The sequence below is a fragment of the Haliotis rubra genome, unplaced genomic scaffold (assembly GCF_003918875.1).
Source record: "Haliotis rubra isolate DU_JTF1 unplaced genomic scaffold, ASM391887v1 Scf71, whole genome shotgun sequence".
NCBI lineage: Eukaryota > Metazoa > Mollusca > Gastropoda > Lepetellida > Haliotidae > Haliotis > Haliotis rubra.
Genome location: NW_025767424.1, coordinates 2119224 through 2145325, shown reverse-complemented (window position 1 = coordinate 2145325; position 26102 = coordinate 2119224). Strand labels below are relative to the sequence as shown.

The 26102-nt window shown below is 37.9% G+C and overlaps 2 protein-coding genes across 3 annotated transcripts; one reads left to right on the top strand and one right to left on the bottom strand.

Moving 5' to 3' along the window:
• Window positions 1-3808: 3808 nt before the first annotated feature.
• On the bottom strand, window positions 3809-17081 carry LOC124259080 (coiled-coil domain-containing protein 28B-like). The gene is given in 8 exon segments (XM_046693170.1): window positions 3809-10177; window positions 10704-10726; window positions 12117-12177; window positions 13116-13156; window positions 13158-13216; window positions 13674-13817; window positions 15923-16091; window positions 16954-17081. Coding segments are annotated over 7 exon segments (528 nt in total). The 5' UTR covers window positions 16059-16091; window positions 16954-17081; the 3' UTR covers window positions 3809-10113.
• A 1577-nt stretch (window positions 17082-18658) lies between these two features.
• Window positions 18659-25204, top strand: LOC124259079 (sulfotransferase 1C2A-like). 2 transcript variants are annotated; one of them, XM_046693169.1, is made up of 7 exons: window positions 18659-18749; window positions 18913-19112; window positions 20147-20358; window positions 21580-21706; window positions 22535-22629; window positions 23905-24088; window positions 24997-25204. In XM_046693169.1, the coding sequence occupies exons 2-7, from the start codon at window positions 19034-19036 to the stop codon at window positions 25125-25127; spliced, it is 828 nt and encodes a 275-aa protein (XP_046549125.1). In that variant the 5' UTR covers window positions 18659-18749; window positions 18913-19033; the 3' UTR covers window positions 25128-25204. The 2 variants fall into 2 exon arrangements, with proteins under 2 accessions (XP_046549125.1, XP_046549124.1); XM_046693168.1 differs by lacking the exon at window positions 18659-18749 and having other exon boundaries at window positions 18837-19112.
• Window positions 25205-26102: the final 898 nt, after the last annotated feature.

The window sequence follows — 26102 nt, the reverse complement described above, 5'->3', positions numbered from 1 at the left end:
TTTTGTTTTGAGAAGCCAAATGTAAACCACACCAGCTGTGAGGGAAAACAACAGGACGACTCAATGACATATAGCTTCACAAAACGCTGGAATGGACAGAAACGTGTCATCAGTGACCAAATCATCAACTCTAATTTCATAAGGTTACCTTCCTACAGCTGTCATATCTGAGCATGAATAGTTGCTCTTGAGTTTGGATTGACGCCTATTTTTGTGTCTTATTGAATGGAGTCAGCACATCAGGCATTATGAGATCATTTGTGTGCATCTCATTCATAATGACCATTTCTCACTTCCCATTATCCAAAAGTAAGCAACATATGATCCATGGAACCAGCACTAAGCTACTACCAAAACTAATGTTATTAAACTGCAGTCACCATTACATAAGGAATATTTCCTCATGAGAGCATGCCTTTCTTAGAATATGCAGTCCGATATGAAAAACCAGCACCCATCCACATGAGAACTTCAAAGCTATGTACTTGGATGTTTAAACTAGTAGGCAGAAAACAGATCCGTCAGTGACATTCATTTGTCATTATCTGTAATATAAACCTGAGTAATGAATAATGTTCATAAATGAAACATACAACTTTAAGGATGACAACTTCTTGTTTATTGCATAGGGCGACGTTTTGATGTACACCGTTATCAAGCTTTACACCGTTATCAAGCTTTACACCGTTATCAAGCTTTACACCGTTATCTGGCTTTACACCGTTATCAAGCTTTACAGCCGTTATCGCTTTACAGCGTTATCAGGCTTTTACACCGTTATCAGGCTTTACACCGTTATCAAGTTTTCACCGTTATCAAGCTTTACACCGTTATCAGGCTTTACACCGTTATCAAGCTTTACACCATTATCAAGCTTTACACCGTTATCAGGCTTTACACCATTATCAAGCTTTACACCGTTATCAAGCTTTACACCGTTATCAAGCTTTACACCGTTATCAAGCTTTACACCGTTATCAAGCTTTACACCGTTATCAAGTTTTACACCGTTATCAAGCTTTACACCGTTATCAAGCTTTACACCGTTATCAAGCTTTACACCATTATCAAGCTTTACACCGTTATCAAGCTTTACACCGTTATCAAGCTTGTTATCAAGCTTTACACCGTTATCAAGCTTTACACCGTTATCAAGCTTTACACCGTTATCAGGCTTTACACCGTTATCTGGCTTTACACCGTTATCAAGCTTTACACCATTATCAAGCTTTACACCGTTATCAAGCTTTACACCGTTATCAAGCTTTACACCGTTATCAAGCTTTACACCGTTATCAGGCTTTACACCGTTATCAGGCTTTACACCGTTATCTGGCTTTACACCGTTATCAAGCTTTACACCATTATCAAGCTTTACAGCGTTATCAAGCTTTACGACCATTATCAAGCTTTACACCATTATCAAGCTTTACACGTTATCGCTTTACCGCTATTATCAAGCTTTACACCGTTATCAAGCTTTACACCGTTATCAAGCTTTACACTGTTATCAAGCTTTACACCGTTATCAAGCTTGTTATCAAGCTTTACACCGTTATCAAGCTTTACACCGTTATCAAGCTTTACACCGTTATCAAGCTTTACACCGTTATCAAGCTTTACACACGTTATCTGGCTTTACACCGTTATCTGGCTTTACACCGTTATCAAGCTTTACACCATTATCAAGCTTTACACCGTTATCAAGCTTTACACCGTTATCAAGCTTTACACTGTTATCAAGCTTTACACCGTTATCAAGCTTTACACCGTTATCAAGCTTTACACCATTATCAAGCTTTACACCCTTATCAAGCTTTACACCGTTATCAAGCTTTACACCGTTATCAAGCTTTACACCGTTATCAAGCTTTACACCGTTATCAAGCTTTACACCGTTATCAAGCTAAAAGCGACTACAACCAAATGGTGAGAAGTTGTCATTCTTAGAGTTGTATATTTTATTTTGACTCACCAGCTTCTAGAATGCTGATCAAACAATGAGTCTGTTCATCTCACATATATCACTTACAACACAACCAGTCTGAGAGATGTACAAACAGTGCTAACCAAACGTTTTGAAACAGTCATACAAACTAAATTAGTATGCAAACTCTAGTCCAAAAGAGTTCAATGTTTGTCCAGCGATACTTTTTGGTCTTGTTGGAGTTTGTGTAAAAGACAGCCCATTGTGCAGAGTTGCATGTGTCAAATTGCTTTAAAGTTAAAACTGATCAGGTTGATGTTTCAATATTAAAACTATCATCATCATCATCATCATCATCATCTAGAGACTGAAACTGAAAATTTGTAGTATGAAATACTGAAATACTAGTATTTACACTAGAAAGCAAAGCAGATGTTAATATTCTGTTTAACACTTGTACAAAATTGTGTGTCTAACTAAGAAAGCTGTTAGTTCTGTAGCGGTCTGGAGCAGTTCTGTTAGATCATTAATATGTCCTATGCTGGTGCTACGTAACAAATGCCTCCTTATCATAGCATATGAAGCATAGTTACCGGTATGTATTTGAGATCATTATCATTATGAATAGTTGTGAAGCATTTATTGTAAAATTAGCCAGGTGTAATAATTACCAATATTGTCATCCACTGCCTTCTAACTTCACATTCAATATTCAGGCTGGACTCACAACATTCCATATACACAAAACATACATGGTTAAATCAGTAACCAAAATCATGCAAAATAACATAATAATAAAATTGAAGACACACCACATCTCAATAATCATGTGATCAATAAAAACAGACTGGAACACATTCTTAAGACAAAATTATATCAAAACTGCAAATGCCCAGTGTTACCGAAAACATAAAGGACATATCAAAGAAACATCAACGGTACACTGAGTTCATATATAAGCAAAAATTATAACAAAACATGTGGAGAGTATCCAGAAAAGTGCCAACAAAATCCAATGGAATATAATCAAGAAAAAACACCTCGCCTTCTAACATGTCTTGGGGATAAGACCTTGAACTGACCTTGAAAAACATTTGTCAAAACCTCACCATCCTTCCTGTAAATTATATAAATGGCGCCATAGCAATGGTTTACAATCTGATACATGGTATGAAAGTTGTAGTTATTACTGCAATGATATAAGCCAAGTACTGAGGAAAGTGTTATAGCCGGAAGATAGAAGCATGTTAAACTTTTTACAAGATTTTATACAACTGGAAAGTAAACCTAAAGCAATGAAGAAATCTGATTCCATCTGTGGTTATAGACACGGGAGCTTGTAAAGCAAAGAACATGGGATCAAGGTATATACCATGGAAGCCTTTTAGGGCCATTTGTTTCTTTATTTTTGTATTGACATTTCAGGATAGTAACATAAAATTTCAACATATTATTTTGAAATTTCAACTTCATATCTTGAAATTTCAAGATCATTTTTTCTAAATTTCAAGATCATTTTCTTGACATTTTAATATAGCATTAGCATTTGTATTTTGAAATTTCAATGTAGTATCTTGAAATTTCAATCAAAAACATTTAAGAAATGACCCTAAAGTGCTTCAGTAAAATACTGTCACTGACAGGGTCTAAGCACTATATAGAAGGACAGTTCTTGTTATCTGACTAACTGACTGAGTTTGGTTTTACGCTTTTAGCAATATTCCCAACATCAGCGGGGAACACCAGAAATGGGCTTATTGGTGATTGAAACCTTGATGCCCAACGCTTTTTGCATTACAAGCCCTGTTATCTTGTGCTAAAATCCAATCAGAGTATAATTGATCAGTTTTTTTAAAGCCCTGTTTCCAGACATCTTTTTTCAACATTTTTGTAGTAGAAGCGAAAAGTCAATGGGTTGACAAGGGACATGCTTTGAAAACAAGTTTCTTAAAGTTCTGATGCAGAAAATGTTGAATGAGGTTGCTTTGATTTGATGTTACAAGATACAGTCAAACACTGCAGTGATGAATTGGAACCAGCCTTCCTAAATACTTTCATTCGACAAAACCACAAATTGAAGACCAAGTCAGTGACCAAGCCTTTACTTTGAGACAAGAGAAGATTGACACAGTTTGACTAATTATGGTTGTCACAATCCACTTCCCGGCACATTTATACCTCTATGTTGAAAGCCAGAAAGGCACATATGATGTTGAATGTTCAGTTGGGATTCAAACTCATTTATGAAGATCCTGTCACAGATAAGGGATGCAACTCCATTTAACAAGTTGTACCTTAGACCACTTGGCCAACGATCACTGTTATGTATCACAACCAAAATGTCTTCATGATCAAAATATCTCATTCCCAAACATGTCATCATTTAATGCTGTGACGTCACATTTAATGATTGGCCTCCACAAACAACACAGAACTGAAACCAATTTGTAGTGTGTGAGTGAATATGGTTTTACGCTGCTTTTAGCATTAATCCAGCAATATCACGTCAGAGGAAACCCGAAATGGGCTTCACACATTGTTAATACATGAATATATCCTGAACCAACCTTTTTCACATCAACAATATTTCCGCAAGAGAGTCCACATATGGTAAGGACAATTGAATGGATGATTCAATTTTTCAAGTTGAAGTATATCTTGAATAATGACACCCTTTAAACCACAATGCAAATGTTAAACAGAAGCACTTAAACTACATCAGTTGTGGCTGTTATGGCAAATAAATGTTGTGGTACAAGTAGAACCCTTCTGAAAGGATTACACATGAGACTGAACAAAATAGCTTCAATACACAGATAAAAGCAGTGGTAGTACATAAGTACAGTGTGCAAAGGTGGTGGTGGTTGTTATAATAACCCAAATAAAAGTCAGGTGTAAAACATCTAATGCATCCAGATGTTACTGGATGTTAAATCATGCATTAAATATACATATAACCTTCAAAATTAGTGCAAAATAGTCCCTGGGACTCATCAATATTGCCTTCCTCCCCCAGGACCAATACCGATATCTGAAGACAATCCACAGTATGAATATATCATAAAGATCAGAATCGCACATGTTTTCGTACACTGGTGGTTACAATACGTTCACTCACTCTGATTAAAATATTTTAATACGATTTCATATTTGATTTGTTACCATGGTTACTAGGAATCACAGACAGAGCTGTCAACTGGCACCTGTGTTAAGTAGGGACTGATTTAGATCCTTAAGGAGTCACATCTGATCCTCTGGGGATTGTATCATATTCTGTTGGGCCCTGTCACCTCAAGCCATGTCAGTAACTCATCTGATATCCCCTTAACCATTGATAAAACACAAACATTGTCTTGGCACTATTTCAACCATTGAGGACTATCTGATTGACATTATTGCTGAGACTTCTATATGCCTGTGACAGAGCCAAGGCTGACAATGAGCAACTGATGTTCATCTGACCAACTCACAAAGACATTTTAGTACAGGGACATTGGACATGTCAGTGTATGGAACCATCTTAGCATTGGTACATGTTTCAGTTCAGTGTATTAAAATTTTAAAAACCAATCTTAGCACTAAAACATTCCTCTGTATTGGGGTCACATCAGAGGTAAGATAAAGAATGTATCCTAGAATGTCTCCCCTTCTAAAAAAATATAATCATGTGAAATCTCTCTGTGTATACCAAGCCTGTGATCACCAAACAAACCTGGGTCCCGATCCACAGAGCATTCTAACATTATGACCTGTCGTAACCCTACACTTTACCATAGGCTTATGAATGGAGTAGCGCTAGAAACACATTGTGGATCGGGACCCTGGCCTTTATAAGTGTCATCACTATTCAAGCAGAAATGTCAGAGGGTCTGCCTGGGTCGCGATCCTCACAGTATTTGTAGCGCTATGACATTCGTAAGCCTATGATAGTGAGTGAGTGAGTTGGGTTTTACGACGCTTTTAGCAATCTTCCAGCAATATCAAGGTGGGGGACACCAGAAATGGGCTTCACAGATTGTACAGTAAGCCTATGATAAATTATAGAGGTACAACAGATCGTAACCTTATGAACACTTTGTGGATCGGGACCCTGGATATAATTGAATCAAACTAGTGACCGAAAGCATGACCAATCAATGACATGCAATCGGTCAAATCGCCATGGTTATTGAGCAAGCTGATGAGACTTGGATCTATCAAATGGGATAACCCATACAACCTGGGTTTCATTTTAGTCCCAGGAGTGAGTGAGTTTAGTTTTAAGCTGCTTTTAGCAATATTCCAGCAATATCATGATGGGGAACACAAGAAATGGGCTTCACATATTGTACCCATGTGGGGAATCAAAACCGGGGCCTTCCACGTGACGAGCCAAGGCTTTAACGACCAGGCTACCCCAGCAACCTTGTCTGGGACACGGTCTACCTCCAACACTCTTTTTTCTTTCTTTCTAGTTCATGTTATTTACAACTGCTCAGCTGTATCACAGTCATCTGTAAATAGTCAAGTCAGGACCAGACAATCCAGTGATTGACAACGAGGACATCTATCCACATGGATAGATGGCATACAATTGACCAAATCACTTAGCCTACCGAACCGACCCGTTTGGTAATCTCTTATAAGTATAGTTAGTTGGGGACTATTATTCTTTCCCCCAAAACTGTGAAATGAAGCGGACATGATTTGATATTGCTAAAGTATTGTTACAACCAGACAGTAACCTGCCATCACTCATTACTAACAGTGAATACTAGCACTAAGATTTCTTTGAGGAACACGACCCCATTCCACAAACCAATCTTAGCACTATGATGATGACAAGCCTGTGATAAAGTCTAGAAGTTACAATCCTGTAAGCGTTACGATCGGTTTGTGGAGCAATGCCCAGGGACCAGGACCTATCACAGCTGTAATGTATTTACAAATAAGTTTGTATTTCATATACATGTACACTGATATGTAAGAAAATAGACTATCACACAAGGTTGCATTTAGAATATCCAGTCGAAAATTTAAAACTGGAGATATGCAATCAGCAATATCTCCTTAAAATTACCTTAAAATTATATCAGTATTTTTTTAAAGGGACTTTGTTAAATTATCTTGATTTAAGGCAAATTTTTGACATATTTCGAATAACTGGTTTGTTTTTAAAAATAAGTTTTATTTGGAATTGCTTCATAAGTTTCCATACTGAGTTACTATTTTGAATGCAACCTTCCTAGTAACACTAGTAACAGCAACAGTCAATGAGGTGTATTCTTCCTCCCATGTTCAAGCAAATATAAGACGTAATATATCACACATGACTAAGATCAAGGTACAGCTCTTGTTGATTTAAACACAATGTAAGCAAATAGTATTTGATTACATTTCTAGAAATATCATTCAATGTAAACATCATCACATTAATCTCCACACATTTCCATGAACTGGAAGAAAAGTCAAAGAACGTTAATTTTGATTACTAATTAATTATCACAAAACGGAACAATATTACAGTACTAAACAGGACATCAGTATTATTCTAAGTTTGAATGTAGAAACGGAAACAACATATCATACTATTGCAAATTCTGTGGCAGTATTCAATGAAATACTTATCTGTTCTTAGCACAAAGAAATACAATTGCATTATCATGGAAAAATGGCTGGAATATGGAAAACGGTTGTAACAACATAGTTGTCTCCCTTACTTTGACAATAAAGGACAACATTTGGAGCAATTAAATAATAACCTGATTTTATGTAAGAATTTATATTACATCTGAATGTTGTTCATGTGATATGTCGCAATAACCTGATATGTTTACATTAGCTAACATATGAATAGTGAAAATATTTAATATTGTTTTCACAAGGCTATTCTAATTTTAGTGGCATTCAACATTGTGCTTTGTCCATTCCATACCATAATATTAAATCCTACATTAAAGCCTCTGTTTTTTCATTGGTCCTGATATGACTGAAACACAATAATCACGTTGACAAATCCAAGTGCATTTCAACTTCAATTTGGAAATTGTTGATTTCTTTTAGGACTTGTTACTGTACTGCTGTATAGACTGGAGCAGGTCCAGCTATGTCCCTGTAAATAAACTTGTACACTGGAAAAGGTTGATTTTCTACACCTCATCTCCTCTGTGGATTAACAGTGTTAAAAATATTTTGTCAGGAAAATAACAAACTTTGGTCAGACCATTCATTCTTAAAAGTAATTTCATAAGTATTTACTGAAATTCAAAGTTCCAAATACAAGCAACAAACACATCCAATACTCTAACATTCTGAATTTGGATGGCTATTTACAACTATTTCAATTATCCACTGTATATGTGCATGTATAAAACAGTCAAAGCCTTATTCATGCAGGCCATGGGAATACATACATGGGTGATGAACCTCTGTATATATGATGGTTGTTATTCTTCACCTATGCTCTCAATCTTTAGTTATTTGGGACGCATCGTCAAATTATATATCTAAGGACATGATGCATTTTGGGACGGCAGTGTTTACTCTTATATAACGAGGCAGGTTGTATCACACAGTCATTGTAAATATCCAGATGATGTCTTGTTTAACATAGATTTGTGGTTAATATGGTGACCTGTTTTACAATCGTTCAAGCAATAATCGAGAAAACAACAAATGTTTTTAGGAGTGCAAAAACCCACAAGAGGATATTACATGAATTATCATATGTCATATAGTATTATATCTCTCATTAATATGTGTGAAAAATGTGAAACCTTCAACAGTTGGCACCAGTGTGATAAATATTGGTAAAATATAGAACTCTGTGGCAACATGGCACTTCAATCAGCATGCAGTCACCACCATATTAAGATCATTATGACAATAGAAAACGTGCATGGATTAATGTTGACTTTGTCACATAATCATCTCACAGACTGGAATTGGATTTTATTTGTTTGGAATACTTTAAATGTTAACAAATCATAAAAATACAAGAAATATTTAGTTTCAACAGGTAATAATTCTCCCTAAGAACTTGACATTGAAATAAACTAACAATGTCATTATTAAAGTTGATAAGATCACTGAGTGATTGAGCTAATGACAGTTATTGCTTTGGATCCGTTACAGTATGGATCCGTTACAGTAAGTATTTAGATTAAGTATGGCTACAGCCAACAACATATCACCCTCGATTATCCAGCGTAACATACCTCCTTTCTTTTCGAATTAATACCACTTGCTTGTTGTTGTATATTGCGGTATGTCAAACTACCAACTATATGATGACTACGGCACCGTTGGAACATTCCACTTGTATAGATTACTGGTCGTCTATCATGAGTCGCCATTAAAATACACATGCGTTTAATCGGCCTGGTTGTCTTTCATGAAGAACCAGAGTTTGCAAGTGTATGAAGAACCCCAAAACATTACACTCGTGACATCTCAGCTCCATTGGTATGACACAATGCTAACAATAGAGGTCCTACTCTCATGTCTCAGAATAACAAACAGCAGAGACACAGATACCTGCACAGCTTCTGAAACAAAGCCAGAATGATGAACGAGTTCAATGTATCTTTGTAAAAGAATGGAGACACTGGATAATTGAAAATGATGGAATAACAGTTCTGTAACTTTCAAGAATGCATTGCACAGATCTACTACACAAATATTGTGGAACAGTGCTTCTTGCTGTTAACGTGACTAGTGTCGTTTGCTTATCTCCCCTTCTGAAATATATACACCATTCATTATGCAGTTGTTAAAAAGCAGAGAGATTTAAAGCAACATGTGTATCGTAGAGACATTTTGGAATCTTATAAATATATTCAATATTTTCAAGACAATGTTGTAAAACAAGTGAAATGGTACCAAATATATTGTTGAATAAATAAAACATGTATAATTAACAATAACAGACTAGGTCAACACTGACTGGTTCAATAATCAGGACTTTCAACAGATCTCACTTCATCACATGCTTGAATTCATTATCTTAATTACACCAATCAGTTTTGAAGACATAACTTATATTGATCACTGATTCATGTCTTAAACACCATGACCTTATGAAGACTCCAGGAATAACTTCATGGCTGACTTGTGTCAACCAGTTAGAAACAGCATAGTTCACTCCCAAGTGAAGTTCTGATCAATCAGAAGCAGCATATGTCACCCTTCCTTCCAGTCTTGACCAATCAGAATTTGCCGTCTGCTCCTGCTCCTGCCCCACCATTTGTGTCATGAGTCTGGAGAGTTTGACTGCAGTTGTTAAGGAAATTGTACAAACAAAGCTGCAAATGTTCTATGAAACATTATTCAACAACTTCTCTCAACCAATCACCCCTCCCAGAACACCATGCACACGTGCACCTTTAAAGAAGGTGACATACAGTCACGTCTGAAACCCAGAAACAGAGCAGAACATGTTATTAACCAATCACGACCAATCTTACCCATGAAGATCTGGGTTAGAATTTGTCTATAGAAACGAATGCTTGTTGTAAGAGGCGACTAACAGGATCTGGTTGTCAGGTTAGCTGACTTGGCTGACACATATCATCACATCATATTGTGTAGATTGATGCTCATGCTGTTGATCACTGGATTGTCTGGTCCAGACACAGTTATTTACAGACCGCCACCAAATAGCTGTAATATTGCTGAGTGTGGTGTTAAATAGCAAACAAATCAAGACAAACCTTATTGAAACAAGGGGGGCAACTCTGCACAGACTAACTGTGCTGAATTAGTGTCAACAAGTGACATCTACATTCTCAAAGGATACATGGAGGTGCTGAGCCCATGGAGCTGAAACAAACATCAAGAGTGAGTATGGTTTTACGCCGCTCTAAACAATATACTGGCAATATCCAGTGTATGAAATAAGGCCCGTCCGACCGACCGAGACGGGTTAGATTTCAGACGGACAGTCCAGCTTTACAGCTAGCCAGCCCGATGGTCTGGTTAATAATTTAGATGTTTTCTACTTCTGAGTCATATCTTGGTGTCTGGTCTGGTTAAATCCATTTTGGACTGGTAACATTTTGAAGTTACCAGCCCTGATGTCTGGCTGGAGTTTGGGCATATTTCATACACTGCAATATCATGTTGACACCAGAATGGGCTACGGACATGGTCCCCATTGTGGAGAATCGAACCCGGGCCTTCAGCATGGCAAGCAGTGCTTCAACCACTTGGCTACCAACATTAACCCATAAACATGAAGAAGTTTTGAGTGAGTGACATAGTGTCAAATGACATTCAGAAGAGAAAGACATAAAGGGGCAAATGTCAACTATAAGAGGAACACGATGTTTCAGAGTATATTCTTACTCCAACATCACAATTTCTGGAAGTCATATTCTGGATTACAAGAATTTCAACATTTTGGAGAATATTCTGTTTCCTTCAACAAAATTTACGGATGTCAACTTCTGTAGTATTAAAATCACAACATTTCAGAGTATACTTTTACTCCTTCCTCTTCAAATGAGGGTAAAACAAAGGTAGATCTTTATCTTGAACAAATTATATTACATTACACTATCCACAGACACAACGTGTAACTTCTGATTCGACCAAAACAGCATAAAATTGAGTATGGAACACAAACCCAGATCAGTATACTGGAAAATCCAGCTTGAACATTTTCTCAAACAAGGGGGTAGTCACCCAAAAATAAGACAATATCTAGCATAGTGTCATAAAAAAAATAACAAACATTTGTGAAAGGCTCATTAAGAACAGACCCGTGAAGCTCCGGGCTAGAATATTGATCTTCAGTAACTCATACTTGTCGTAAGAGGTGACTAACGGGATCGGGTGGTCAGGCTCGCTGACTTGGTTGACACATGTCATCGGTTCCCATTTGCGCTGTTCGATGCTCCTGCTGTTGATCACTGGAATGTCTGATCCAGACTCGATTGTTTACAGACCGCCGCCATATAGCTGGAATATTGCTGAGTGCGGCGTAAAACTAAACTCACTCACTCATTAAGAAAATGGACATTCCAGTGGGATAGTACTTTCGGATCTTATCTTTTCAGGATAAGTCATGAAAAAACATGAGGATGGTCATCCACAATTATGATGAACATTAGGGAAGGATCATTATTTTCAGGAATTACGCATCGAAATCCTTTGTCCACTGTAATAAATGATCAGATATTAAAAGGGTTAAGTGTAGCTTTTCATCTACCTGATCGATGAGTTTGGAGAGATTGTCATTAGCAGTTGTCCTCGCTTCATCTGAATTCAGTCTGAAATCGTAAACACAGAAAATCACACAAGTGACAACTTATGATAGGCAGATCCAGAGGAGGGATGCAGCTGTATCCACCCCTGCTTATGGTGAAAGTGTCAACTCCACACAGCAGCCTGGTCAGCTCAACCAGAGGAGGGGTGCCTGGTCAGCTCAACATATCACAGTAAATCAAGTGTGTGTCAGTGTGCACACAACTGTGTTATATTTGAGCAATGTTTTGTTGTTGTTGTTGTTGTTGTTGTTGTTGTTGTTGTTGTTGTTGTTGTTGTTGTTGTTGTGCTGCTGTGATGATGTATTCTTAATGTTTTCCAATACATTTTTATAATTCAAAACGGCAAAGCCAAACAATCAACAAGCTTTACAACACAAATTTTCAAGACATCCACAGGCAAACAATTGTACATTTCTGACCTGAATACAAGTCCTGTTGATGTCGTTTCAACTGGACCCTGCATTACATCTACAAGTTTTGATACATGATTCACAGGCAGGTACGACATATCACTGACCTGTGCAAGTCCTGTTGACGCCCAACTGGACCCTGCATTACATCTACAAGTTTTGACACATGATTCAGAGGCAGGTACGACATATCACTGACCTGTGCAAGTCCTGTTGACCCCTAACTGGACCCTGCATTACATCTACAAGTTTTGACACATGATTCACAGGCAGGTACGACATATCACTGACCTGTGCAAGTCCTGTTGACGACCAACTATCAACCTGGTGCCCGACTGGACCTGCCCACACCAAGAATTATATTTACAAGTTTAATACATGGCTCACAGGCAGGTACGTCCATCATATCACTGACCTGTGCATGTCCTGTTGACCCCCAACTGGACCCGACTGGACCTGCCCACACCAAGAATTATATTTTAAAGTTTGATACATGGCTCACAGGCAGGTAGCGTCCATCATGTCACTGACCTGTGCATGTCCTGCTGGATGTCCATCTCAAAATGCAGTCGGCGCCAACTTCTCCTGCTGCTCACGGATCTGGTCCATCTTCTCAAACGTTCCACCCCCACCTTGATGGACATACATCATGTTACATGGAATGAGCTGTAACCATGGTAACCTCTAACCAATCAATCACTGATGTTTCTTTACACCTTTGCACAATCACCTAGAAAACATCTTGTAAAAGGTCTGAAGCTCATCTAAATTTTCAGGGAACATTTATGACATGACTGTAATAGGTCATACAAGTGTAATAAACACTATGCTAAGTACATTTTCGATCAGTAATTTCAGGATGAACTATGTAGTACATTGTTCAGTAAGGCTAAAATGGCAGAAAAGTTTCAACACAAACATGTATTCCTTGAACAAAAAAGTCATCCAATAAATATATTTCATCTGACAAAAACTTGAGTATTTGGGTAAGCTAAGCAAAACAGTCTGGATTTGCAATCGAACTCTACATAACAAATACTGAAACAGTGGCTTATTTTCAGTGACCACTGCGCTTAATGCATATCTCACCAAACGCTCGCAGTTTGCCTGAATGGAAGTCTTCAAGCAATCCCAGCAGGCCCTGCTCCATTTCCCTCACGTCAGCAACATCAGTCAGGAATGAGTGCTCCTCACAGGGTCGAGATGCTTCTGTCACACTGCGGTCAAGTTTGTCTGCAATAATGTATATCACCTTCATACATGTATTAGTAATGGCGGGGCGGTGGGGTAGCCTAGTGGTTAAAGCGTCACCCGAAGACCCAGGTTCGATTCCCCACATGGGTGGGTACAATGTGTGAAGCGCATTTTCTGGTGTCCCCTATCATGATATTGCTGGAATAGTGCTAAAAGCGGCATAAAACTAAACTCGCTGACTATTAGCAGTGGCTATCACGATTGTAAGGGGCCTGTCCAAAAGAGATTATAACAATATAAGCATGACAATGTGTGAGTGAGTGGGTGGGTTTAGTTTTACACCACTTTTAGCAATATTCCAGCAATATCACGGTGAGGGACACCAGAAAAATCGGCTCCACACATTGTATGCATGTAAGAAGTTTTAACCCAAATTTTTTGCACAAGTGAATGGTTTAACCACCACCCCAGCATGATAATGACCATGAGCATAACTGCATATGTAGATGTTATGTACGGATTTTCAAGGAAAATTTACCTTACACTATACAAAGCAGTGAGAATGGAATTTAGGACATAAGGTATTTGCTTATGCATAATACATACAAGAATGGGAGTGACTGTGAGGATAAAGTCAGTCAGAAATACTTGTGTGTAGATTTATCAAGGATTCCAAACAAACAGTGTTCATGAATAGCCTCGGACCCTCAGACAAATCAGGCAGATTCGCCAACAGTCTGATGAAAGTCACACCTGTTTTCTGTTCATAACTTTTTCGTTTGTTAATAATTTCAATGCCAATTATAAGAAATGTTAAATCTGAAATGTGTGTTCAATTTTTATTCTATGGGTCCTGTGAATTTTTAATGGGTCAGACAGACATCTGAAACTTAGAGGACCCAATGATCCGTTACTTTGAAACACCATTCGTGAACACTGAACAAAGTGTCCTTGGCAGACACAATGGGGGGAAAAAATCAGTATTTTGGGCAAAATTAGAATCTGTTTGAAAGTTTCTAGGTTGTAAAGTTTAGTTGTATTTAAATATTAAAGGCACTATATAAGACCACACAGCTCTAAAAGTAAATGATGCATTTCTGTCAATAATAATAATACTATCAGCCATCAGGGAAGCTAAAAAGCACACACGCACGCACGCACACACGCACACACACGCACACACACACACATTTGTATAGCGCCAATGTCCCGTTCAGCTGCTCAAAGGTGCTTTGTTTTTCCCTCGATCACTGCATGGATGTCAATCTCAACGTCGTATTATCAATCTCAACTCCCCACTTGCAGCCACTAGGCACACCAATTTCCCATTATACCCATTCACAGCGGACACATAGTCACAGTACTTTGTACACATGTTGCTGTATCCCAAGAACTAGATGTCAGGTATTCATGTGGGCCACCAGGTGGGTTCTTTTAAGTGCACAGGGTTGTGTACTGTACACTAGAGGTTGTGCCAACACTGAACATACATACATACGCCAGCGTTGTTTTACACCCGGTCACCTCACACTACCATATAATTTATTACCATATAATTTATTCCAAAACATTACTTATTTAGATTACAATATTAAACTAAATAGTTTGAATGAATTAATGCAACATTGCATTAAATCGACTTTCACGCCCCCTCTACTGGCTGAACAACCCCATTGGGTTATGTCCCTTGGAACGCTCTTTATGAATATCCTACACACAACTTGTGATTGAAAACAGTTCGGCAATAACCGATAACACCGCGTGCGACAGTTTTTGATGTACAGAGCAATTTTTTACATTCCATATATGGAAAGTGTTCTCTGGTTGGAAGCCGTTTGTCTTGAAGTTTCAATTATCAATTTCAAGCAAGTCGTAAGGGATAATCAGTCTATTATTGCATCAATAGGAAGCTGAAGTGAGTGCATATGTCCCAATATACATACAATAAAGGCCAAAATATTGTCGAAAATGTGTGAAATTGTGCCTTTAAAGCCAAATAATTAATTCAATCTTTAATGGTCCTTAAATAAGCGAAATACAAGTCACCTACACAAAAACATGTGATCTTGATTGGATGTATCATGACGTACCTGGTGTGATTTGAGAAAAAAAAGGGTTTGGGGAAAACCATAATTACAACATACTTTTAGCTTTCCTGTCCATGGGTAGATGAGAGTAGACATTTTGCTGCTGTGATGTTTTCTTCTTGCTGCGACTGTGACCATGGTGACTGTCGGATTCCTTCTTTCCCTCTCTAGGAAGACCATCATGGCTTGCCATTTTATTTAAAATGAAGAGAACTTCCTGAATGTTCTGAAAATAAAATACAGTTCTCTGCACCATACAACAGTACCACAATGTCATGTCAACCAAGTCATCATTCTCTGGCATCTATAGCATTGCACAACAAAAGGAAGGAAATACACCAGAAAACCATTGTGTCCAATGTCATGCTCCCTTCACGATCAACCAAGCTTTATCATTATATGGTGGGTTAAGGTATTATCTATACGATATCTATATAAATTGCATTCATTGGCTCCAAAAGGAAGGGAAATACTGCAGTTAACTCTGGTACACTGGTTTCATAGGAATAAATACTGAAAACATCCCCCTAGATTACAGTCCTGTTAACAATTTCTTTCAGTATGTTTATTGCACAGAAGAATATATATTCAGGTGATATGATTTTACAAGAATGAAATTTAAGGGGTATATAGAAGTCTTCCGATTCTTACGCTGTTTTCAAGTTAAAAGTGTAACTTGAAAATGGTGTAAGAATCTACACCGACATGTTGCTCTGTGCAATAAACAAAAAGTTGTCATCCATAAAGTTGTATGCTTCATTATTGACTCACCAAATTCTAGAATGCCGATCAAACAATTATGTTCCTGTTCAAACAAGTCTTGTCTTGCTAACCATGCTAAACCAAACACTTATTCTTGTGAGAAGATTTAATTCCCATATGTTATTGTTTTATGAATCATTAAATGCTTACATTCATAACAGACCTTCTGAATAATCGTTATTCTGGCCAAAGCACTGATTTATTCATTTATGTCGGAAGACATTTATGTTTTGACACTGATCGAAAACTGGACAAAAATGTCAAGTATACAGATTGAAGAATTTTGTATTGAGCTTCGAGTTCGTGTTGCTTAAAATAATACCTACTTCAAATCACCCAGATGTTCTACTCCAACACCAAAACCTTCTCCTGTGGGGATTTTCACAGCTACCCTGGTTTACATTGCTAATTGTATGTAGAAACGTAATGAAATCTCTAGTTTTGTTTACGACGATTTCCCCAATAAGGAAATAACTCCTGAACAATATCCGGTCAACTTGTCGATAATGTGTCAACTGACTGAATTTTGTTTACTTAGTTCGAATCCATGTTTCAGAATGGTGAAAAATGACAAAGTATACCTAGATAAACATAACATATATATTTAGTTTTGATTTTGATTTTAGAATTGGGGATGTCATATGTTGTGAAATATTTTGGACTTATCGCGAATTTGATGCATTAATAAAAATCTTAACGTCATTAAATGCATAAATAGCCAAATTTAGGATATGATAAAATTAGGTTACTAGATCTAGTTCTTGTTCTAAAATGCGAATTTATCAATAAAGGAATTGCTGGTCTGTATAGGGAGACAGCAGATAAAGTCAACTCGGTATCGTTAGCCTGTCTCACAGTCCCTGAACTGCATTGCCCTTCCCCTGCAATTAAGAATCAGAGACCATATAGAAGTCTCCTGGGAGAATTGTCCCTGCTGCTATCCCTGCTATAGCCCAAAATGCTATATGGCAGGAAGTCTGTAAATAATCCCGGAATCACTGGACTCCAATCCAGTGATTTAAGCATGAACATTTGTTGATCTACGCAAATGAGTGGGATACGATTCAGTATATACTATAAGTCAGTCAAGCCTGGACCAATCCAGTGATCAACAGTGAGAAATGACATGTATCAACCTCTTACGACAAGCATATCCCGGGTCTCTGAAGATCAGTTATTATTCAGTTACCCGGATCTTCGCGGGTCTGTGATAAACCCATGCCGGATGGCATAACCAATTAATTCAAACCGAACGAAAAAGACAGATGTTTATTAACTTAATTACAGTTTTTGATTCCACTGGAATCGGCAATATTGAGCGGTATAAAACAAGCGGGAAGAATTTCACGGTTTAAAACAATCGTAGAAATCGCAACCAAAAAGACGAACTTGTAATCATTATCTAAATAATAAATTAATCGCATTTGTGATATCAACAAATGAATTACTGATATCTTAAAATATAGAACATAAATAGTGAAACGGCGTCAAATAGGATATGTATATGCAACTATAAAGATATTTAACTATCTTCAATATCTTTCACCATTATCACGAGTACAGTTTTGGTCTTGGGGTGATTTTTCATACTTTAAAATACACCTATCAATGTATCTACGAGGCTGTTGATTTCTTCCAAAGGACACTCCAAATAACATCAAAACGGCGAAGCAGTATCAAAATCTGTACATAACTCATTTCTGGTAGAAAGAGGGCCTCCAGTATAGTTAAAGCGTCCGCTCGTCACGCCGAAGACCCGGGTTCGATTCCCCACATGGGTGCATTGTGTGAAGCCCATTTCTGGTGTCCCCTGTCGTGATATTGCTGGAATATTGCTAAAAGCGGCGTAAAACCATACTCACTCACTCTGGCTGAAAGTTCTTGACTTGGCTGGTTTCAGCGTATATGAAATATATAGACGGAGCCAAGTCAAATTCTTTGCGGAAGTTAACTTGCGCTTGTGACTGACAGGGCTCGTCCGAGAAACATGCCGGTCTTACAGGGCACCGCACTAACAATGAGGATATTATCACCGTGTACATGTCGCTGTGTGTGTAAAATATTAGACAGTCAATGTAAATGGTCACTGATCAGCCAAAGAAGGCACTCCATAATCGCACATGTACGTGAATGGTCGAAGCAGCCCTCGCATAAGGGGTCTAGACTTTATACAGTCTCCTTTAGGAATTTTAACAGTTCTTCGCAACAAACTCCATTTCAACGTAAAATTCAAATTGCATCTTTTATTTCTTGTGGTATTGGTGCTTGTTTGTTGTCTGCAATAGGATGGAGACAATATACACGGTTTACCCGTAAGGCTCGAGGCGCAGAAGCTATAAAAACCAGCAAGTGACAGGTAGGCAGGTGATCTCCTATAAGTATCGAGGCTACATCATTCCTGCTTTCATGGTGGATAATTTGGATCAGCTGCACAGGTTCCAGGTTAGAGAGGATGATGTATGGATTGTCACGTTTCCTAAAGCAGGTGAGACTCAGATTAAGTGAACCAAAACAGGGCATGTAAAAAGGGAAGGGGCGGTAACTCTAGTACATTGTATTGGAGTACCCCTAATTCTGTGATATGTATACTAGTATTGTTTTATGAAAACAATCTCCTAACTCAGTGGTTACACAATAAGTCACTAATATTTGCATTTCTTTCTAACAAGAATTATTTCTGATATTTATATGTTTTAACAACCACAAACTTTATGATAAAGTTTCAGTCAGCATGGAAGTGTTTATGTACATAACCAGATGTTTTAATCTATACATTATCTAAACACTCTTTGATAGAACTTAAGGGGTGATCATCTGTACAAAAGTTATACTATGAGAATATTATGACCAACTCATTTGGTGTTATGAGTTTTCAGATGCTTAAGAACATCTGTTGTTCAATTATCTCATGAGTTTAACATATGTTATATTTGGGATTACACTTTCTCAGTAAAGTACTGATTCTAGTACTTTTTTTAGGTTGAGTCCCATCCGGGATTCGAACCCACACCCTCAGAGTCAGGCACCTTATCGCCAGAACACAAAATCAGGCGCTAGACAACTCGCCAGCGGCTTCCACTTTACTAAGAAAGTGTAATCACAAATATAACATATGTTACATTTGACCACTTTCTAAAAAGGCATTGTGTATTCTTATCTCATGAACAATTGTGAAACATGTCACAAATGTATTAAAGACAACTTTATCATAAACACAAGCCATCATCCGTGTATTTCACAATGTCTGTGTGACACAAAACACCTTGCTGTAGTGACAGTAAATACTGCTATCTGAAAACGGACATTTTCACTCACTCAATCACTCACAAACTCATTCATGGCTGTGGCAACGTAAAATATATCAATTCATCTACATTTGTGTAGTATGAAAAATGGTTGTTTTGTGGCAATTTATATAATTTTAATATATGCATATAGTTTGTACTATACTAGTTATAATATAAACAGTAAATACCCACATGTACATTAGTATATACATATTTATCCTCTGATTTTCAGGTACAACATGGCTTCAAGAAATTGTCTATCTCATTGCTAATGACCTTGACTTCGAGAAGGCGTGGAGTAAGATCTTGGAGGAGAGGTTCCCATATCTGGAATTTGTCAACCCGGGATTGAAAGCTATTTCCAGCATGGAATCTCCAAGATTTATTAAAACACATTTACCACCATCACTGTTACCAAGAGAAGTTCTCTCCAAGAACCCAAAGGTGATTTTATATGGTCATTAAGGGTCCCTGTAAGTGACTTAAAGAGATGAATTAATTTTATGACACACGGACCTGATCCACAAAGTTTGAGTTTGGCATTAAACAACAAACAAATATTCAGTTTTGAGATGTACAGAAATAAGATTAACTGCCTGGAAGCATCACTTGCTCTGGACTAATGCTTAGTCACTGAATAAATATAATTTTTGTAGAAACAAATAATACCTTTAAGTTGAAAAGGAGTCCCAGGGAGATGGACCTGAGAAAAGTTTAGAGCTTTAGCATTGCAGAAAGGGCTGGGCTGAAAAGAAAACAATGCAGTTCAGGGACTGTGAGAGAGACCATACTTGCTGACTATAAAGAACACATATTACATTATAAGACATGAGCTCATATGGAGGATTTGTGAGATCTTGATCTATCAGTTGGAGAGAAAATTTAGATTTTTATGAACTTTCAGGTGATGTGTTTTAATTTTATCTTATGTGTATGATAATCAGTTGTGTTTGCACTATTCCATTGATTACTTCCACAGAAGTGGTTCACATGAAGCTGTGGATCCTTCAGCTCTCTCCACACCCAAAATGACTGACATGCAATTGAATATTTAAAGCATGTTTTACCATAATATAGCTCCATGTGCGAAATATGCATTATGTCGGAAAGTGCATGTTAAGTCTCCAAATCATCATCGTCATGATGATATAACCACTGAGGGTTAATATACTGTTCAGAGCTGGTAAATATTGTTATAATGGTGATCTTGTTGTAAATATTCAAATTATCAAAAATTAATAACTTTAGCAAAGCCAGAAAAACTCAGTTGAGCCACGGAACTTTTTTACTCTTTTCATTAGGGCAGACCAATTTTATTTCTTGTTTTACGGATCCGCCAGTTGTATTTTTTCACGAATAAGACAAAAAGATAAAAATTAATTTTCTCCGCTCAAAAAATAAAATCCTTATGGTTTTATTTGGCCAAAAATGTAAACTTACAAGAATGTTTTTTTTATTGTTTTTTGCCCCATATACACTGCACAAATTGCCAGAAGTAAAATACTTTTAATATTTAGAAGGAATATTACTTTGACTTGTGATTTTATTGTAATCTTTTTCACCTCCTGCCTTTAGTGTTTTTGAGGACAAAAATCTGTAAAACAAGAAATAAAATTGGTCAGGCCTTATCATATTTAAATGAACATGACAGTTTTCTGACTACAGCTGATCTACCTGGCCCGGAACCCGAAGGACACAGTTGTGTCGTACTACCACTTCACCAAGTCTCTTGCTACTATCAACTACTTTGGAGACTTCAATGTGTTTTTTGACCAGTTCATCAATGACACAAGTGAGCCATCAAAACTCATAGCTCAACAACATTGTGAACCATATAACATTGTCAGTACCTTCATATACACTCCAGGTCTCCATCACTCTGTGAGATGAAGTTGCTATTTTCAATGAGCAAATCAAACCAAGTCCTATTACTTGCAAAATGGATTATTTTGCCTGTAGTCTCCACTTTTCAGCTTGACATTGTAATATTTACTTTCATGTGTAAAAATTGGGATAGTTTGCACAATGAGTGTCAATCTCTGTAAAACACACTCCAAATTTATACCCATATTGCAAGATATTTCAGTATAGTTCTTTTGCCAATGAACAGCCCTAGTAGAGACAGGTATGCTTGCGTGATCACACACAGTGTAAATCAATTGCATATTTGAAAATATTTATGCATGTTTGTATGCAACCAAGTCTAAATTAATTGTGTTATGGTTATGCGTTGCACATCTTGTACCCAACTACTGGCAAACAGGATAAGTTGGACCAGCAGAGAACGCGTTTACGAGATGTAGGCGGTACACGGAAGTGAGCAAACCCATTTGGTTTGTGAAAGGTAGAGCAGATGTAGGCTAGTGCATGTGCATTGCAAGATGATGAAATTGATTCCGCACGTAACTGCACACGCCTAGCTCAAAAGACTCTCCCGTCTGTGTAGCAAGTCACACTATACTTGATCACGGACAACCTGGGGCCCCTTCGCTAGCAATGGCAAGCGGCACTCATACATGCTAATACGGGTCAGTTGTCAGGTCAGTGCTCAACTTATCCTAGTTTGCCAGTACACAGGTTTTCTGGAGGTCTGTTGTAACACACAGTCTATGTTTGTCAGTTTCTTACAGCCCATGGTGGAAGCATGTGAAGGAGGGCTGGAACCTGAGACATAAGGACAATGTCCTGTTTCTTACCTATGAAGATCTGCATAAGGTCAGTTTACGGCTCTCACTGAGCAAATATACTTTGCGCTTATATGTTTATTGTACAGTCCGTTTGAGACAAAATGATACCGATGAATTGCAATCTAACACAAAAACAAAATGACATAAAAGAATCAAACCAACATGGAGTGCAATATAAACAACAGACCAACTCTAGACAAAAATTGCAGATTTTTGTCACAAAAATAAAACTTGTTTAAGAAACTGTCATCATTTATTTGTGCATTTTCCCAGTTTGTGACAAGGGCGCAGTGGCAACTAAAGCAACAGCTCGAAAAGCGAGATGCACGTGCATTAGTGACGTCAGAGACGTGTGATTACTGCTGATTGACAAAGTGAGAAATTTGCTTCCGACGTAAAGTCTATAACTAACAAAGTCTATGATTTCTTCAAGGATTAAATTGACAACAGGAGACCCAAGTATGCAATGATGACAGTTTCTTAAACAACTTTTTTTATTTTTGCGACAAAAATACTGCAGTTATTTCTAGAGTTGGTCTGTTGTTTTTATTGCACTCCGGGTTGGTTTGATTCTTTTATGTCTATTTGTTTTTGTGTTAGATAGCAATTCATCGGAACCATTTTGTCTCAAACGGACTGTACATGTCATGCCTGTCATGTCGAGTGATGACTGTCCCTGTCAGAATGAGTAAGTGAGTGAATGAGTATGGTTTTACGCCGCTTCTATCAATATTCCAGCAGTATCTCATCGGAGGACACCAGAAATTGGCTTCACACATTGTACTCGCATGCAGAATCAAACCCAGGTTTTAGCCACTAGGCTACTTCAACACTGTCAGAAGGCATGGATGCCACTGATAGGGCTCTGTGGATAGAGTGAGTGAGTGAGTTGGGTTTTATGCCATTTTCAACAATAATCGAGCAATATGATGGCGTGGGACACCAGAAATGGGCTTCATACATTGTACCCAGGGAATCAAACCGTGACCTTCAGCATGACGAGCGAACGCTTTAACTACTGGACTACCCCACTGCCACTGAATAGTGAAAAATGGACTCAAGAACCCATGTCTCAAAACGAGATCCAGACTCAAGGACCCTATTTCAAGAGTAATATGCCTCCTGTTAGAGCTCAAAGTATTGTGAAGAGCTAAGCAAGGTTCAGTTTCCTATCTTGGTATCCGGTGGAACCCCAGTCCTCGGGCCACCAACATTGTTGCAGTGTTGACACATCCCTAAATAGTATACCAAAATATTTTTAGAAAGTATTGTGTAAATCATTTTTACTTACTAACAACTTCAGGATATCAGAGGCTGTATTCGCACAGTGGCCAACTTCCTGGAAAAGTCTCTGAGTGACCAACAGGTGGAGACACTGGCCAGACATGTGACGTTCGCCAGCATGAAGGTGAACCCAAGTGTCAACTACAGCTGGTGGGCGGGCTGGGCTGTCAGGGAGGGCCACGAGAACCAGTTCCTTAGGAAAGGTGAGCAGACAATGGCCATGTATTTATTGACCTTTGTCCTAAACTTTTCTCCTTTAAATTTTGGTTGTAATTTCCTCATGCATATTTTTTTTTATACTAGTATCAGGCAGTTGGTATGTGAGGATCATAATTAAGTTCACACAAGCAGTCTGTTTAGACACTATATGATTAAGTTATTTGTACAAAATATATATCGTCCTATAACTTGAAAATGCTTATTCTAGTTTCCATGATTACGTCAAGAAAAAGGAACTTGAAATATGATTTCTCTTGGAAGCAAACATATAATCCTTTCTTTCCAAGTGGAGATAAATCTTCCTTCCTTGTCTGCTAAAGAGATCATTGTTGTCCACTGCACTGCTACCACTGTAGGGAATTTGTGAAAATTAATTGATTATCTGTTTGAAAAGCAATTGACAATCAATTATTCATTCTAATCCTGTGTTTACCAGGTGGAATGTTGACATATTGCATGTTGACCAGATAGTATACTGACATATTACCTGTGTTGGTGACCAGATAGTATATTGACTTATTGCCTGTGTTAACCAGATAGTACATTGACATATTACCTGTGTTGACCAGATAGTGTATTGACTTATTACCTGTGTTGACAGATAGTATATTGACTTATTACCTGTGTTGACAGATAGTATATTGACTTATGACCTGTGTTGACCATATAGTATATTGACTTATTACCTGTGTTGACAGATAGTATATTGACTTATGACCTGTGTTGACCATATAGTATATTGACTTATTACCTGTGTTGACAGATAGTATATAACTTATGACCTGTGTTGACCATATAGTATATTCACTACTTATTACATCTGTTGATCAGATAGTATATTGACATATTACCTGTGTTGACCAAGGATGTATATATTGCCTGTGTTGAGCAGGTATTGTTGGAGACTGGACCAGCCATCTGACCCCGGAGATGAGTCGCCAGATGGATGACATGGTGGTGGAGAAGCTGCAGGGGACTCAGCTGGTGCTGGAAGACCAGCCTGCATCAAGACAAACACCATAGAAGGTTACAGCTGATCCACAGCTGATCCATAGTAAGATGAACAGTGTAGACCCAACAACAATAAACCATAAGTTAGACCACCTACTTTTGTGATAAGTCAAAATGAATGACCCAGGTCATGAACAACCTCTCAGCTTGTCCAAAGCAGAACATGAAACATCCAAATGTGACAATAGTCAATCCAGGAACATCTAAATGTGACAATAGTCAATCCAGGAACATCTAGATGTGACAATAGCCAATCCAGGAACATCTAGATGTGACAACTGCCAATCCAGGAACATCTTGATGTGACAACAGCCAATCCAGGAGTATCTAGATGTGACAATAGCCAATCCAGGAACATCTAGATGTGACAACAGCCAATCCAGGAGTATCTAGATGTGAAAATAGCCAATCCAGGAACATCTAGATCCAGGTAAGATGGAACAAGAGCCAATCCAGGAACATCTAGATGTAACAATAGCCAATCCAGGAACATCTAGATGTGACAACAGCCAATCCAGGAACATCTAGATGTAACAATAGCCAATCCAGGAACATCTAGATGTGACAACAGAGTATCCAACAGCCAGGAGTATCTAGATGTGACAATAGCCAATCCAGGAACATCTAGATGTGACAACAGCCAATCCAGGAACATCTAGATGTGACAACAGCCAATCCAGGAACATCTAGATGTGACAACAGCCAATCCAGGAGCATCTAGATGTGAAAGTAGCCAATCCAGGAACATCTAGATGTAACAACAGCCAATCCAGGAACATCTAGATGTGACAACAGCCAATCCAGGAACATCTAGATGTGACAACAGCCAATCCAGGAGTATCTAGATGTGAAAGTAGCCAATCCAGGAACATCTAGATGTGACAGTAGCCAATCCAGGAACATCTAGATGTAACAATAGCCAATCCAGGAACTTCTAGATGGAACAATAGCCAATCCAGGAGTATCTAGATGTGACAACAGCCAATC